The sequence below is a fragment of the Marmota flaviventris genome, chromosome 5 (genome assembly GCF_047511675.1).
Source record: "Marmota flaviventris isolate mMarFla1 chromosome 5, mMarFla1.hap1, whole genome shotgun sequence".
In the NCBI taxonomy this organism is placed as follows: Eukaryota; Metazoa; Chordata; class Mammalia; order Rodentia; family Sciuridae; genus Marmota; species Marmota flaviventris.
In genome coordinates, this window is record NC_092502.1 from 57138247 (window position 1) to 57151561 (window position 13315).

A 13315-nucleotide genomic window follows, 5' to 3' on the forward strand; every position below is an offset into this window, starting at 1 on the left:
TGATTTTCTGAGTCTGGCTTATTTCACTTAGCTTGATGTTCTTCAGTTTGTATGGCATTTTTTTTTTTTTAAATCAGCCACCACATCCAATTTCTGTTTGGTTTAAAGGTAATCTAAATTATTTTCCTATAGATCTCTTCATGTCAAAGATCAAGATTTTAGAAGTGACCATCATTTTGGATCATTATATATATACATTATATGTATACTATATATATACACACACATTATATATGTATACTACATATACACTAGTGGATAAAATGTATAAAACAATATTTCATGACATGAAAATATTTTTCGTATTTTATTGAATAGAAAATCATTTTGAAAGCTTTTTTACTTTTATTTTTTATGAGGAGAAAAATATATAGGGAAAACAATTCCTGAAGGATTCTACAACCATGAGAATGTTACTAGTTTGTGGAACTGAGATGAGGTCTATTTTACTTATTGGTATTTTATGTTTGGGCAGGAAACCTATTCTACTTTTGTAATAAGAATATATTAATGAGACACATCTAGAGCACCAGGGTGTCTTATCCCACCCTTAAATAAAATTTTGAACTACCTGAATCCCAAACTCTTCCAAGTTGCCCTCACAATTGCTCATCTACTTAGATATTTTGGATGGTGTCTAAACAATGTGAGAGGAACAAGGTGGAAGATAATGTCAGTGTTCACTGAGAGTATTTTGATCCCTTTCCTGTTATTCAGCTGAATTCTGCTTTTGGAAAGTAGTCTTCAGACCATTTACTCGTGTTTGCAGTGGTGTCCCCTTGTCTCCAAGTGCTGGGTCATGGCTGAGACAGTCACTTATAGAAGAGAATTGAGATTTAATATTTTCTGAAGACCCAGATGACATTTGTCAAGTATTTTCCTTAACAGATAAAGACTGCAATTCTGCCATGTCAGAGTTGTGAACAGGGTCTTCACAAAGAAAGGTGACTTGTTTGTGGTGAATGCTTTGTGGAGGCAATCACCTCTTGGTCTGCTGTGCTGCTGTCGTCCTGGTGTTTTGCTTTTTGGTTTGTTTCTCCACATACTCTCCTCCCCAAACAGGATACATTTGGTGGTCTTTTATAAATTTTCTTTTTTTTAAAAAAAGTGGATTAGGCAATTTCCCTTGAAACTTCTTTCCTAATTTAGCATGAAGTAGAATTAAGCAAGTAGAACTGGAGGAATTTATTTGGAGATATCAAAATAAGAAGGGAAATTGTTTAGTTGTACCAGCGGACTGTAAGAGGACTGAGGAATGGATTGAAGAAAATTATCAAGCATGCATGTTGTTTTTAAGTGACACTTGAGCCTAGGATGTGCAACAGCTGTGTTGTTGGCTTTTTTTTTTTTTCTTGTGCCAACTTTCTTTATTTGATTGATTTTCTCTCTGACAGCTCACTGTGCTGATAAATGTGTCCATGGGCGCTGCATTGCTCCAAACACCTGTCAGTGCGAGCCTGGCTGGGGTGGGACCAACTGCTCCAGTGGTAAGTTTCCACCTGCTGTTGTCTGTCTTGGGGATGTTTTTGCTGTATGAACCCCTTGTCTGCAGATTACCCAGAGCTACAGTTTCCCTCTTCATCCCAAACAGAGCATGGTGTGGATTCCAAATCCAATTCATTCAAATGAGTTCCTTTTAAACATGTTCATGTATTACATACAGAACTGTTGTTAATTAGGTATAAAGAAAAGTATGTATAAAGGAGATTTTAACGATCTGATACTCATACTTTCATGAGTATTAGTGTGTTTTCTAGAGTAGGTACAAAATTTATATTCTTTACTTTAAGGCAGTTGGATAATACTCTAACTTTTGTTTTTAACTTGGTTTATCTAAGATGCTTTCTTAGTGATTAAAATTTATCACCCATTGGTTTTAACTTAGAAGTTAAAGTTTGTAATAGTAATATATCAATTTGTCTTTGAATTCTGAGATGGAAATAATGAGCGTATTCCAGTTAATTTGGGGGAGATAAATTTGTAATATATGAAAATTCGAGAATGTTTTGATACTTGCTAAATGAAATCATAACATAGTGTACAATGTGTCTTCATTATGCTGGAGTTGTAACTCTAAAATGATATGGGCAGGCTATATCTAAAATCCTATATTCATTGTTGTGCAGATTAAATAATGGAATGTCATGGAATACAGTTGTTTTTCTAAATTTCATAGTTAAAATTTAAGTCTTCTGGCTAACTCATTCTGCCCACTTAATTGTGTCCACTTCCTGCTCTTCCTTTTTGGCCTTGAAAAATGTAAGAGGAAATTGAAGTGCAACTAAGCTGTAGTACACAGAACATTACATATATAAAAAGGAAATAATAGTTTTTTTAAATTAGCATGTTCCTGTGATAGCACAAATTTTTCTTCATTGCTACTAAATGATTTTCTGAGATTAGTCTGAAAGGACTTTAAGCTCTCCAGATAAACTTGTTTTAAGAATTTTAGTTTCTTACTGTGGAGTATGGGAAGCTACTCTTGACCTTGTTGGGCCTGCTGGTTTTGAACTTGTGATCTCTTGGCTTTCTCTGAAGCAGCATCTCCAGGGGAAGCCCTTGTGCTGCCTGTGCACAGAACTCTTGGTGTGAAAGAGCCCTGCTATTGTACAGGGAGTGTGTGTGTGTGTGTGTGTGTGTGTGTCTTTCTGCTCCTGACAGGCATCTCAATTCCAGTGGGCAACTGTCTTGCAGGGCTTTGTTTTGCTTCTGTTGGGAAGCAGGAGGAGAGTGGGCATTTTGTTCACATGCCATTGAGGCAGAATGTTTGGGATGTGGGATTTGGCTCATGTCCATCTTTCTGGCCGACTGACCTCAAATGCAATATTGCTTTCATTAACTTTTCCAACTTAAAAATCAGTCGAGCCCAGACGTTTTAGAGAAAAATAACATTATTATAAACCAGTGGGAAAGGAGAGAGTGGATGTATTCTATCTTTGAAAAGTGAGGTTTGCTACTACTTCCAGGGCAAAGAATGCTATGGAATAATTTCAGTTCTACTCATACTTTGCTAAAAACTGTAGCCTACCTCAAGCTAATAGATCAGACTGAATAGTGTTTGTGTGCAAAACAAAAGCCTACATTGGTTTTGGACTATAGAACTGATTTGGGCCCTCTAGTTAAAAAAAAAATCATTGCTTTGTTTTAGAGTTTACTGACTTTTGAATGAAGACTCCAGAACTCTGAGAACATATGCTCTTTTAATACTGGAAAATGGTAATTAATACTACTTGTAATGCATTCTCTACAACTAGTGTTTTGGGTTTATAATGAACAAAAGCATAAATAAGCATTAACAGATGTCTAAAGTCTTTAAAGATGTTCAGAGAAAAATCATTTCTAACACCTTTCTTAAGCACAAGAAAGTGCTATACTGGGTGTTGTTACCTGGATTTTGTTACTTGGATTGTCTGTGGCAGTTACCCCTATCTCAAAAACTGTGCTGAGTTGTTTACTCTTGGCCAGGTAACTCTGGAAACAAAATGTATGTTCTAGTCATCTATTATATATCAGAATTAAAACTGCCTAATTTCCAATGATTCTATTTCCATTTTTCCTTCTCTATGGTTACTCCTCTGCATAACTTTGATGATGTATGTTAGATTCATAAAATGACTGCTTTTATAATTAGATGGACTCTTGATACCTGGTAAGGTTCAATCAGGAGACAGAAACCACAGTCTTTTTTTTTTTGAGTAAAGTTTTTATTTTGAAACAATTTTAGATTTACAGAATTGTTGCAAAGATAGTACAGAAAGTTTCTGTATCTCCATATCCAATGTCCTCTATCGTTAACTTCTTAAATTACCATCAGTTTATAAAAATTGAGAAACTGACATTAGCACATTGGTAGTAAATATGTTCCAGAAGTTGTTGGGATCTCATCAGTTTTTCCACAAATGTCCTCTTTCTGTTCCAGATTCCGACCCAGAGCCCCATGCCATGTTCACATCTCCCCAGTATCCTCTCTCTGTGACCGTTTCTCAATCTTCCCTTGTTTTTCATGGCCTTGATAGTGTGGAGGAGGACTGCACAGGACCCCAGTCTGTGCTTGTCTGGTATTTTTCATGATGAGGGTGATGAATTTTGAAAAGAACAGTGCAGAGGGCTGGGGATGTGGCTCAAGTGGTAGCATGCTTACCTGGCATGCGTGCGGCCCAGGTTCGATCCTTAGCACTACATACAAACAAAGATGTTGTGTCCACCGAAAACTAAAAAATAAATATTAAAAAACTCTCTCTCTCAAAAAAAAAAAAAAAAAGAAAAGAAAACAGTGCAGAGTTGAAATGTCTTTCTCATCACATGAAATCAGGAGAGTCACAGGAGATTCACCCATGATGCCATCACCTGGTTAGTCTTCACTGCTTGATGAAGTTGTGATGGCCAGATTTCTCCATCTAAACATAGAATTTTCCCCCTTTCCTATGCTATTCTGTGAAAGCAAGCCACATAATCTATCCATTTATTGAGGAAGGAGCATCTACATATAGTGTTTGGAATTCTTTTTTAAAAAAGACATGTTTCTTTTCCTTCATTTACTTAATAATTTATATCAGTTTGGACTCATGTACATTGGGTTATATGACAATATCACATTATTTATTTTGTTGTTTGAATAGTTTCAGCCTTGGCCATTGTGTCCTTTGGACATGCCTGTTCTTGTGAATTTGAGCACTGCATTTCTTTCTGTTACTATAAGATACTCCAAGCCCCTGGTGTATTTTTCCTGTCTTAGCCTTGGAATGGGCCATTTCTGAAAGAAGCCCTGGTTCTTTCTATTGGAGAATGGTATTTGCAAACCAAGATCTGGGTGCTGGGTGTGCCCATTGCTACTAGGACGCACAGGGAATTGAAAAGAGAAAGTTTGATAAAAAGAATTATTAACTGTGGTTGTAATGATGAGGGATTGAATGATGAGGTAGATTGAGCTATAAAGCTCAGAAATAGTAGATATAAGGAATAGTCATTACCCTTACAGTGTAGATGGATTGTCCAGAAAGGAAGTCCCAGAGATATGTGGGCTAGACCTCACTGGCAGGGAGGTTGCTGTGGTACTGCTCTAACAGAACTTGCTGGAAATCTGTCCTAAAGGATACCCGAGAAAGCTCTTCATGGAGTGGTATCTCACCAGAAGAACTCTGTTTAAAAAAAAAAAGGCAGGGGGATAGGGAGGGCAGGTGTTGGCTGATGGTTGCTGCTGGCCAGTGTACTGCAGGATTTGGATGCTAAAGAAGCTGCCCATGCTTCAAGATCTTGGTGCTGGAGCAGCCCCTTGTGCTGCAGAAACAGAGCACTGTACAAGCTGTAGGTGCTGGGGAGCAGGTCCTAGATAAGCCTTTCATTGTACTTAGACTGCAGAGTTGGCTGCAGAGCAAACACACTGGGACTAGAATAGACAACTCCTTATCTGCAGTGTCCCTCCTGCGCCCTCTACTGAAAATGCTTAACATTCAACTAGCAGGCAAAGAAAAATAGATTTAAAGGGCCCATATACACTTTTGTAGAACAGGCAATGAAGGATAAACTTAGAGCTAGAAGGCAATAAATTGATAGCTGTTGCAGTCTGCACCCTTGGTTACTTGGCTCCTATGTGCATTATTCTATATCCACTTGAATTCCTACACACCAACAAAACAACTCTGCATTCCCACTTAATATGAAATAGTTATTCATTTTACAAGGTGTTTTTACTCTCTTGTCAGTATAAGGAGATGCAAATCCCAATAATTGCTGTATCCATTACTGGATACATTAATTTTTTCAAATCCAATCACAGTTTGACTGAATATTCTGTTTCCAAGATACTAAAGTTAACTTCCAACAATTTGTATATAAGATAAAATAAAAATGGAAAGAAAGAGAAAATAGAAAATAAAATAAATACATACATATAACAAGCAAATGGAAAAATATTAAAAGCTACTATATCCCTCCTCTCTGCAATCAGTAACAAGGCTATAAGTATGGTTTCTATGGCCTCCTTCTTCTACTCTCCATTCAGTATTTCCCCTGTACTTAAGAAGAACCTCAGAAGCTTGAAGTTCTTTACCTGGTGGATTGGCTCAAACCTTCATCCAGAAAGGTTTGAGTTCCCACCTATCCTGCCTCTTTTGGGTTGTTGATGTTTTCTATTAACCTTTACTACTGAGTATGGAAGCATTAGGGGTACTCCCCAGGATCCCTGAGGTCCAGATGTGGTTCTCCAACCCAATCTCCCCTTGATAATCAGAATCACTCAGCCAGAAGAGTGACCTAGTTATTGACATTTAGAATCCCAAATGGTCAGATGACAATAAATTAATAACTATTACACTATTTTCCTTTCTAAAATACATGAAAGATTAAGAGATTGGAAAACATTTTCAAAGGTTTAGTTTTATAAAGATTTCCATTTGAGACTTTACCATGCCAATAAAAAAGATTTCTTACCTATGAGATAGTTGGTGTTCCTAGGTCTCAGTGTATTCTCTGTATAAAAAAACCAGATGTGCCAGAGAGCTGTACAAAGTTTGCTCCCCTGGAATGAAATCATGATTTACTTGACTACAGTCAGACATATTGCCTCTTTTTAAATTTGATTAAAATGATTTTTTTGAAAAAGCACACACATATTTTTACTTTTATTGGCATCCTAATGTATACCCTCACCTATATGAATGAATGACATTCATCTATTTCACCTGTCTCTTTCTTCCCTCCCCTCTTTCCTCCTCTCTCTCTCTCTGTTTTTACCCCCATAAATCTATCTATCCAAGAATAAAACTCCATTCCTCTTCCTCCCTCACAGGATGATAAACAACTCCAGGAGCACAGGGGCCGTGTGTTATTAATCTCTTTAGCCTCTATCATGCCTGGCATATGGTAGAGCACAGAAATGTTTGTTCCATTTAATTAGATTGATTTGAAGGGCATGATTCTGTACAATTCAGAGGTCATACGTGTGTTCATTTTGTGAACTTCCATCGAGTGATTACTATGTTCAGAGTATCATGTTGGATGCTGGGGATGAAAGAGCAAATAAGGGATGGTTCCTGGTCTTACAGAGCTCATACCTAGGGAGAAAGGTAACAAAGTGTGACCAAGAGAATGGCTCCAGGTAAAGAGGTGGATAGGAGAAAAAGTACATGGAGTTGGGTAATGAAGTGCGAGGTTTTGTGAGGCCATGAGAGTAAGGGCTTAGTATAATGCTGGGGGATAAAAGCAGGTTGCTATGAGGTGGGAGGCTAAGAAAAGAGGATGATAAGGTGTAAAATACCTCTCCAGAAACTTCTCTGAGAAGCCAAGAAGAGGGAGAAATAAAGAAGTAAATGTAAGAAGTAAATGTAAGGTCAAGAAAATATTTTTTTTCTTTATTTGTGTTTTAAGATGAAAATGACTCAGACGATGAAAGGATGGTGAAAGAAAAGAAGGAGATACTGGTGACTCATTTTCGAGAGGGGGTCATTTAATAAGGGAACAGGGCTCCTGAGAAAATAGCTGGCAGATGAGTATGGATCCCTGCCATTGATGAAGGCATTAGCAAGGAGCACTTCCTGTCCCCAGAGAACAAGGATGGAAAGAGTGGCTGGAGTAGATGCAGATGGGTTCCTGGGTGTGTGGGGTGTGAAGGCAATGGAGAAGAGGACCTGAGGGAGTGTGTGGTCAATGACCTTTCTTCTCTTGGCAAACTGGCAGGAGAAGTCATCTGTTGACACCAAGGGTGTAGAAGTTGGGTCACATTGTTGATGACATTGCAAGTGGAAGTTCATCTTTACTGAACCTTTGGTGGTTGGTCAAGCATCATTGTAGGAGTACAAGAATCACCTCAGTTAATATTCACAACATACTATGAGATGGTTAGAATTATAGTTCCTAGTTTACAGCTAATGAAATGGAGGGGAGGGTGTGCTGAAAAATTGACTTACCTGAGTTTATATATCTAGCAAATGGTAGAGCCAGACTCACATCTCATGCAGAACCACTAACTTTAACCACAGTGGCACACTGTATTCTGATTTGGAGAGGAGGATGAGTGAAAGCAACCAGAGTCAGCAACCACAAGAGGAATAAGAGCAGGAGGCAGGGGTGGACAACACGAGACAAGGATGAAAACCAACTAGCCGGTGTATTTCCCAAAATGTACAACCAGAAGAAAGAGAAGTTATACCCCATTTATGTATGATGTGTCAAAATGCATCCTACTGTCACGTATAACTAATTGTAACAAATAAAAAAAATTAAAAATCATAGCTAAAATAAAAAATAATAACAATGTCACATGTTTGTAAAGATGCAGAGAACTGTTTCTCGTTGTTAAGGGGACATAAAATGATATAGTCATGCTGGAAAAAAAAATCAACCTTCTGAGAGACACTAGAGATGATGAACTAATACTAGCACCAATACGGAGTTCCCTGATTTATAATATTAAGAATGTTGAGCCAGACTATAACCACGATTTGTTTCAAGGAAGTGGTTTTATGTGTGACTTACTTTAATGGATATGTATATGTAATTCCTGAGATCTTTCTTTATTTGTTTTGGAAACCCTTTGGACCTTTTATATGAGTAGTAGTAACATATTTGTTTTCTTAACCTATATAATCCTATTTATAATGTTCTAAGTGTCTATAGAGAAATTTATTTCTCCTCTGGCTATAGGGCAGGAATGGGGGGAGTCCTAAATCCTCCAGCAGTCAACAGTCAGCAAATGGTTTTCAAATGCTTATTCCCCAGGCGTTTTGTTTTTGACATTAGTACCAAATAGAGGCAAAGATGGAAATTAATTTTGATCTAGCAAATCCAAACTGGGTTTTTATTTGGCCACTAACAGCATTTCTGGTCCTTCTAAGTGGTGAAAATATGCCTCAGAGGCAAGACTATCTCCAGCTTTTTCAGGTGCAACATCAGGAACACTGATAACCTTTTGTATAAAGAAGGCATGCTGTGCGTTGTGCAGTCAGTAATAAGACTTTGCCTGCAGGGTGTTAGGGTAAAGGAATCCATTTGAAATGTATTACAAGTCAGAAATTGTAAGGCACCAAGAGCTGACATTCCCTAGCAAGGTCTGCTGTATAGATCTAGTGCTTGGACACAATAGTGGGATCGATGTGGTCTGAGGAGAAAAGACCCTGGAAGTCATGTCCCCACAGCCACCCCTTAACATGCCCAATGCCCTGTCAGAATGACTTTAGAAATCAGCTTGATGGAGCAGTAAGAGTAGGAAATCATTTGGGTTCCCTGGTGTGGTGGGGAGGGGGCAGACACTGATGATAGGTTTGGAAGAATGGAGCTAAGAATGGTTCATCAGAACCACCCTGAAGGTAATTTCAATAATGGATTGTCCAAATAGTTTGAAAGTCATAGACAGAAAGCTCTGGCTTTGTCTTTCTACTACCTGGAGGGGCAGAGAAAGGCCCCACCCCATTCCTTCAACCCTATCTTGGCTGCCCTCCTTTCTGTGATATTTCTGTGCCTCTCTTCTCACATGCTTAAGAATGGGACATCATTGTGGATCTCTGTCTTCAGCAGGACACACCCATCATTAACTGGTACTTCTTTGTCCACAGGTGTTCTGCCAGGAGGTTCTCCAGACAGAAATGTTTTTTTTTTTCTTATTTCATTATTTCCAACCTCTGGTCATGGATATCCAAGCCCGATGAATTCATGTCTGGCTTATACTGCTTCTGGCAAGTGAAAATACTATAGACGTTTACATTACTCACGCTAGTGATTTTGTAGGCAGTGGCTGGACTGTCAAGCCATTTAACTCCACTCCACATCATTTATTGATTTGTTTTTAACTTTGTGCAATATTCATTTATCAGCACATCTTATTGGTTTAACTCTAAATTCTAACCAAATCTAATCCCTTCTCGCCGTGTCTACTGCTGCCACTCCAACCAAGCCATCATCTCATCCATCGTCTCTCCACAGGTGATGATGATAGTCTTCTTGCTGGGATCCCTGCTTCTTCCTCAGATTTCACTAGAGTCAGTTTTCTGTATTGAGACCTGAGTGATCTTGTTAAAATATGCTCCAGAGCATGATGCTTTTCCTCCCTGAACTCCCCAGTGTTTCCCATAAGGTTAGAATAATCTCCATGATCCACCAAGCCCTGCATGATCTGACTCCTTCCCACCCTCCTTCCTTTGAGGATGTCACACTGCTTTACAGCCTCTGACTCCCTCCTCTGGAACACACGAGTTTCATTTTTGCCTTTGTTCTTGATCTTTCTTCTGCCCTAAATGCTGTTCTCCTTGGAGCCTTCCATGGTTTCCTTTGGTCAATTAGATCTTACCTATCTTACTCTATCACATCTCTATCACATCTCCTCTTTAATCTTGTTCCAAATGGCTCTATCACATCTCCTCTTTAATCTTGTTCCAAATGGCTCTCTGAAAATATTTGTTTCTTTTTGTATGTCTTCTCCTCCAGGATGTAAGCCACATAAAAACATGAGTTTTGTCTGTTTTATTCACTGTGGTCTAGCTATCTCAATGTCTAGCATGGTGCGAGACATGCAGTAATGTTCAGTAAATATTTACAGATGGAAAGAATGAAGGTATAAATGTGCCAGGAACAGTAATGAACATAAAAACGAGATATGAGAAATGAGTAAGATTGCTTCTTCTTTAAAGGGGCTTTCTTTCAGCTTAATCAAGGAACTGAAGGTTGGAAACAAACTGGTCAAACCTTTGAAGGAGTCATGGACCAAGTAGCAGAAGATGAAGAAAAAGGGCAGAAGTTGAAGCCTTTCATCTGTGGGTTTAAGAAGCACGGCCTCCTTGGCTTTGGGATTCACCCCGGTTCTGTGCAAAGTAGGCTCAATCATCCTGGGGACTTAGCAGAAGAGTCCTTGCCCATAAACTGGCAGCTGAAATAAAACTGTAGAAGCTAAGCCAATTATAACAGATAGTTTTCATGAATGTGGAGGAAAATGTGAAATCAGGAGCTCCTCACATGCAGGAGAGAATACATGGTAGGGTAAGCATCAAGTGTATTACTCATGCAGAGTGAGACTTCTGAATTGGTGATCACATGATGAAGAAGTTTGTTTGAAAGTCAACTATTATGTGAATGGAGAAAGCTTAACAGTTTGCCATCTAAACATTTGCATATTCCTTTTCAAGGTGAGGATTTTGTATGACAGTGTAGAACTTAGTTGTTCATTTGTACCCAAATGCAGTATGAACAGTGAGAAATTAGGCAAGGAAATTCAGACTACAAATTATTCCAAATCACATAGCAATGACTAGAATTTCATTAACATTTTTAGACTCTCCTTTTTATCAAATAAATAGCAGGGAATAACTTAGCCCACTTTTAAAAAAATGTTCATACAAAGAACAGAAATATTAGCTCATAAATCTTAATAATTTCTTGCATATAAACATGTAAGAACCATTTTCTGGCTGCGGTGATGTGCTTCTTGGCTCCTCTGCATAGAATGAGATAATGATGCTCTTCAGATGATCCTGTGGACCCTCTTGTTCCCATCTCATATTGTTTAGGCTACAGCTGATTCTAATGGATGCACGTTCATCTTGTCATAGAGGTTTATATTGTCAGCTGGCTGAAATTAAATTTTCTAGATTATTTGTAATTCGTTCTCTTTCATGGCTATAGCTGATACCTTATTGTTTGTGATTGTGACAAAGAATGTTTTTTTAATACTTGAAGATTTCCTTAGAGGCATTTTTTGTTGTTGTTGTTGTTGTTTAAAAAAACTAATCACCCTTTATTCTTCTATAGTCAGAGCATCTTTTAATTCTTAGAAAATCTACTTGATCTCAAAGAGTTTGAGCATTTGTTCTTGGAGCCTGGAGCAAATTAAACGTACTTAAGATGCATGAAACTAATAAAGGATAGAAAATAATGAAATGGTAATATTTAATCTTACTTATAAAGGCTAATCTATTAGGTTAAATGGTAGAGGTTATAAGAGCATACCTCTTGGTCCATAAACTAATGCCATTTTTAAAAATTGTGTGAAAACTGAATGATATTGTCATTGCACAAAACTAGTGGAGGGAACTTTCAAAGAAAGTTCACATTTTAATGGAATTGATTTGAACTCTAGCCTAGTATATAACCCAAATATTCTATTCATACATTCAAGAAAATCAGCCACTTTAAAAATAACCTTACTTTGTAAAATTAGTACTACATAAACAGATTTATTCATTCTGTAAGTCAGTTCTTAGACTATTCAGACCACATCAAATTTTAAAATTTCTTTAAGAGAGAAGGATTTTTTTTTTAAAGATAGAAGCAAGAGACTGGGAATAGAATTTTGTACTACATAAAATAACTAACTAGTATATAGAAAATGTGAAAAAAAACTCCTGCAAATTAATAAGAAAAAAATCCCTTTTATTTTTGAATAGGCCAAGGATACAAGAAGACAATTCAGAGGCTAGAAAACCTGATTAGCTAATTAACATATACATGGTTGTGTTTGTAATAACCAGGGAAATGCGGATTAAAGGAACAGATACTATTTCTCACCATCTAGTTGGCAAAGGCTAAGAAGTCTAAAAATATCAAGAGTTAGTAAGGTTGTGAAAGGAAGTTTTCATATAGCACTCCCATGAAAGTAGATTATCTGAGGAACTTTAGATGTCAGTTTGGCTTTCTTCTGGGTAAATTTTAGTATGTGTGCACCATACAATCCAGCAATTTTATTTCTAACTCTTTATAATTCTTTAAAAATTTTTTTGTAGTTGTAGATGGACAGAATGACTTTGTTTTTATTTCAGTGTGGTCCTAAGGAATGAATCCAGTGACTCCCATGTGGTAGGCAAGCACTCTGCCATTGAGCTATAGACCCAGCCCTCTTTATAATTCTTGTATATACTTTAGGGAAATCTTTGCATACATGTATGGAGGAGGATATAATCTTTGCATGTTTGTAATAGGGAAGACATAGAAATAACATGACCAAGTATGGGTAATAGCTAAATGTATTGTGAGGCTGTTAATCTGGTGACATGCTGTACAGTGGGGAATAGTTATGGAGTAGAGGGAGTGAGGGCTTCCCAGGGGAGATGGGGTTCAGGTGAGTATTGAAGGCTAAGTATCTAGGACCACCATTGTGCAAATACTTACTATCTTTATTTTGGACATGAGAGACTAAAGGCAGAGACCTTAAATGATTTGCCTAAAATCCCACAGTAAGAAAACAAAACCCTCAATGCCAACAGGTTGATTTGAAAAATTAAAGGTAATATTCCATTACAATGCACTGCTATCTAACATTCTACTATATTAGTAGATATGTCAATATTGGGAGATGTTGGTATCATATTATTGGGCAGAAAAAGCATAGTGATAT

At 37.5% G+C, this 13315-nt stretch overlaps 1 protein-coding gene across 1 annotated transcript in view; it reads left to right on the top strand.

Annotated features, from left to right (window-relative positions):
• Positions 1-13315, top strand: part of Megf10 (multiple EGF like domains 10) — a 116458-nt gene that overhangs the window by 35785 nt on the left and 67358 nt on the right. Inside the window, exon 4 of the mRNA XM_027949340.2 lies at positions 1395-1487. Coding sequence (XP_027805141.2) covers positions 1395-1487 — 93 coding nt within the window. The remainder of the gene's footprint in view (positions 1-1394; positions 1488-13315) is intronic.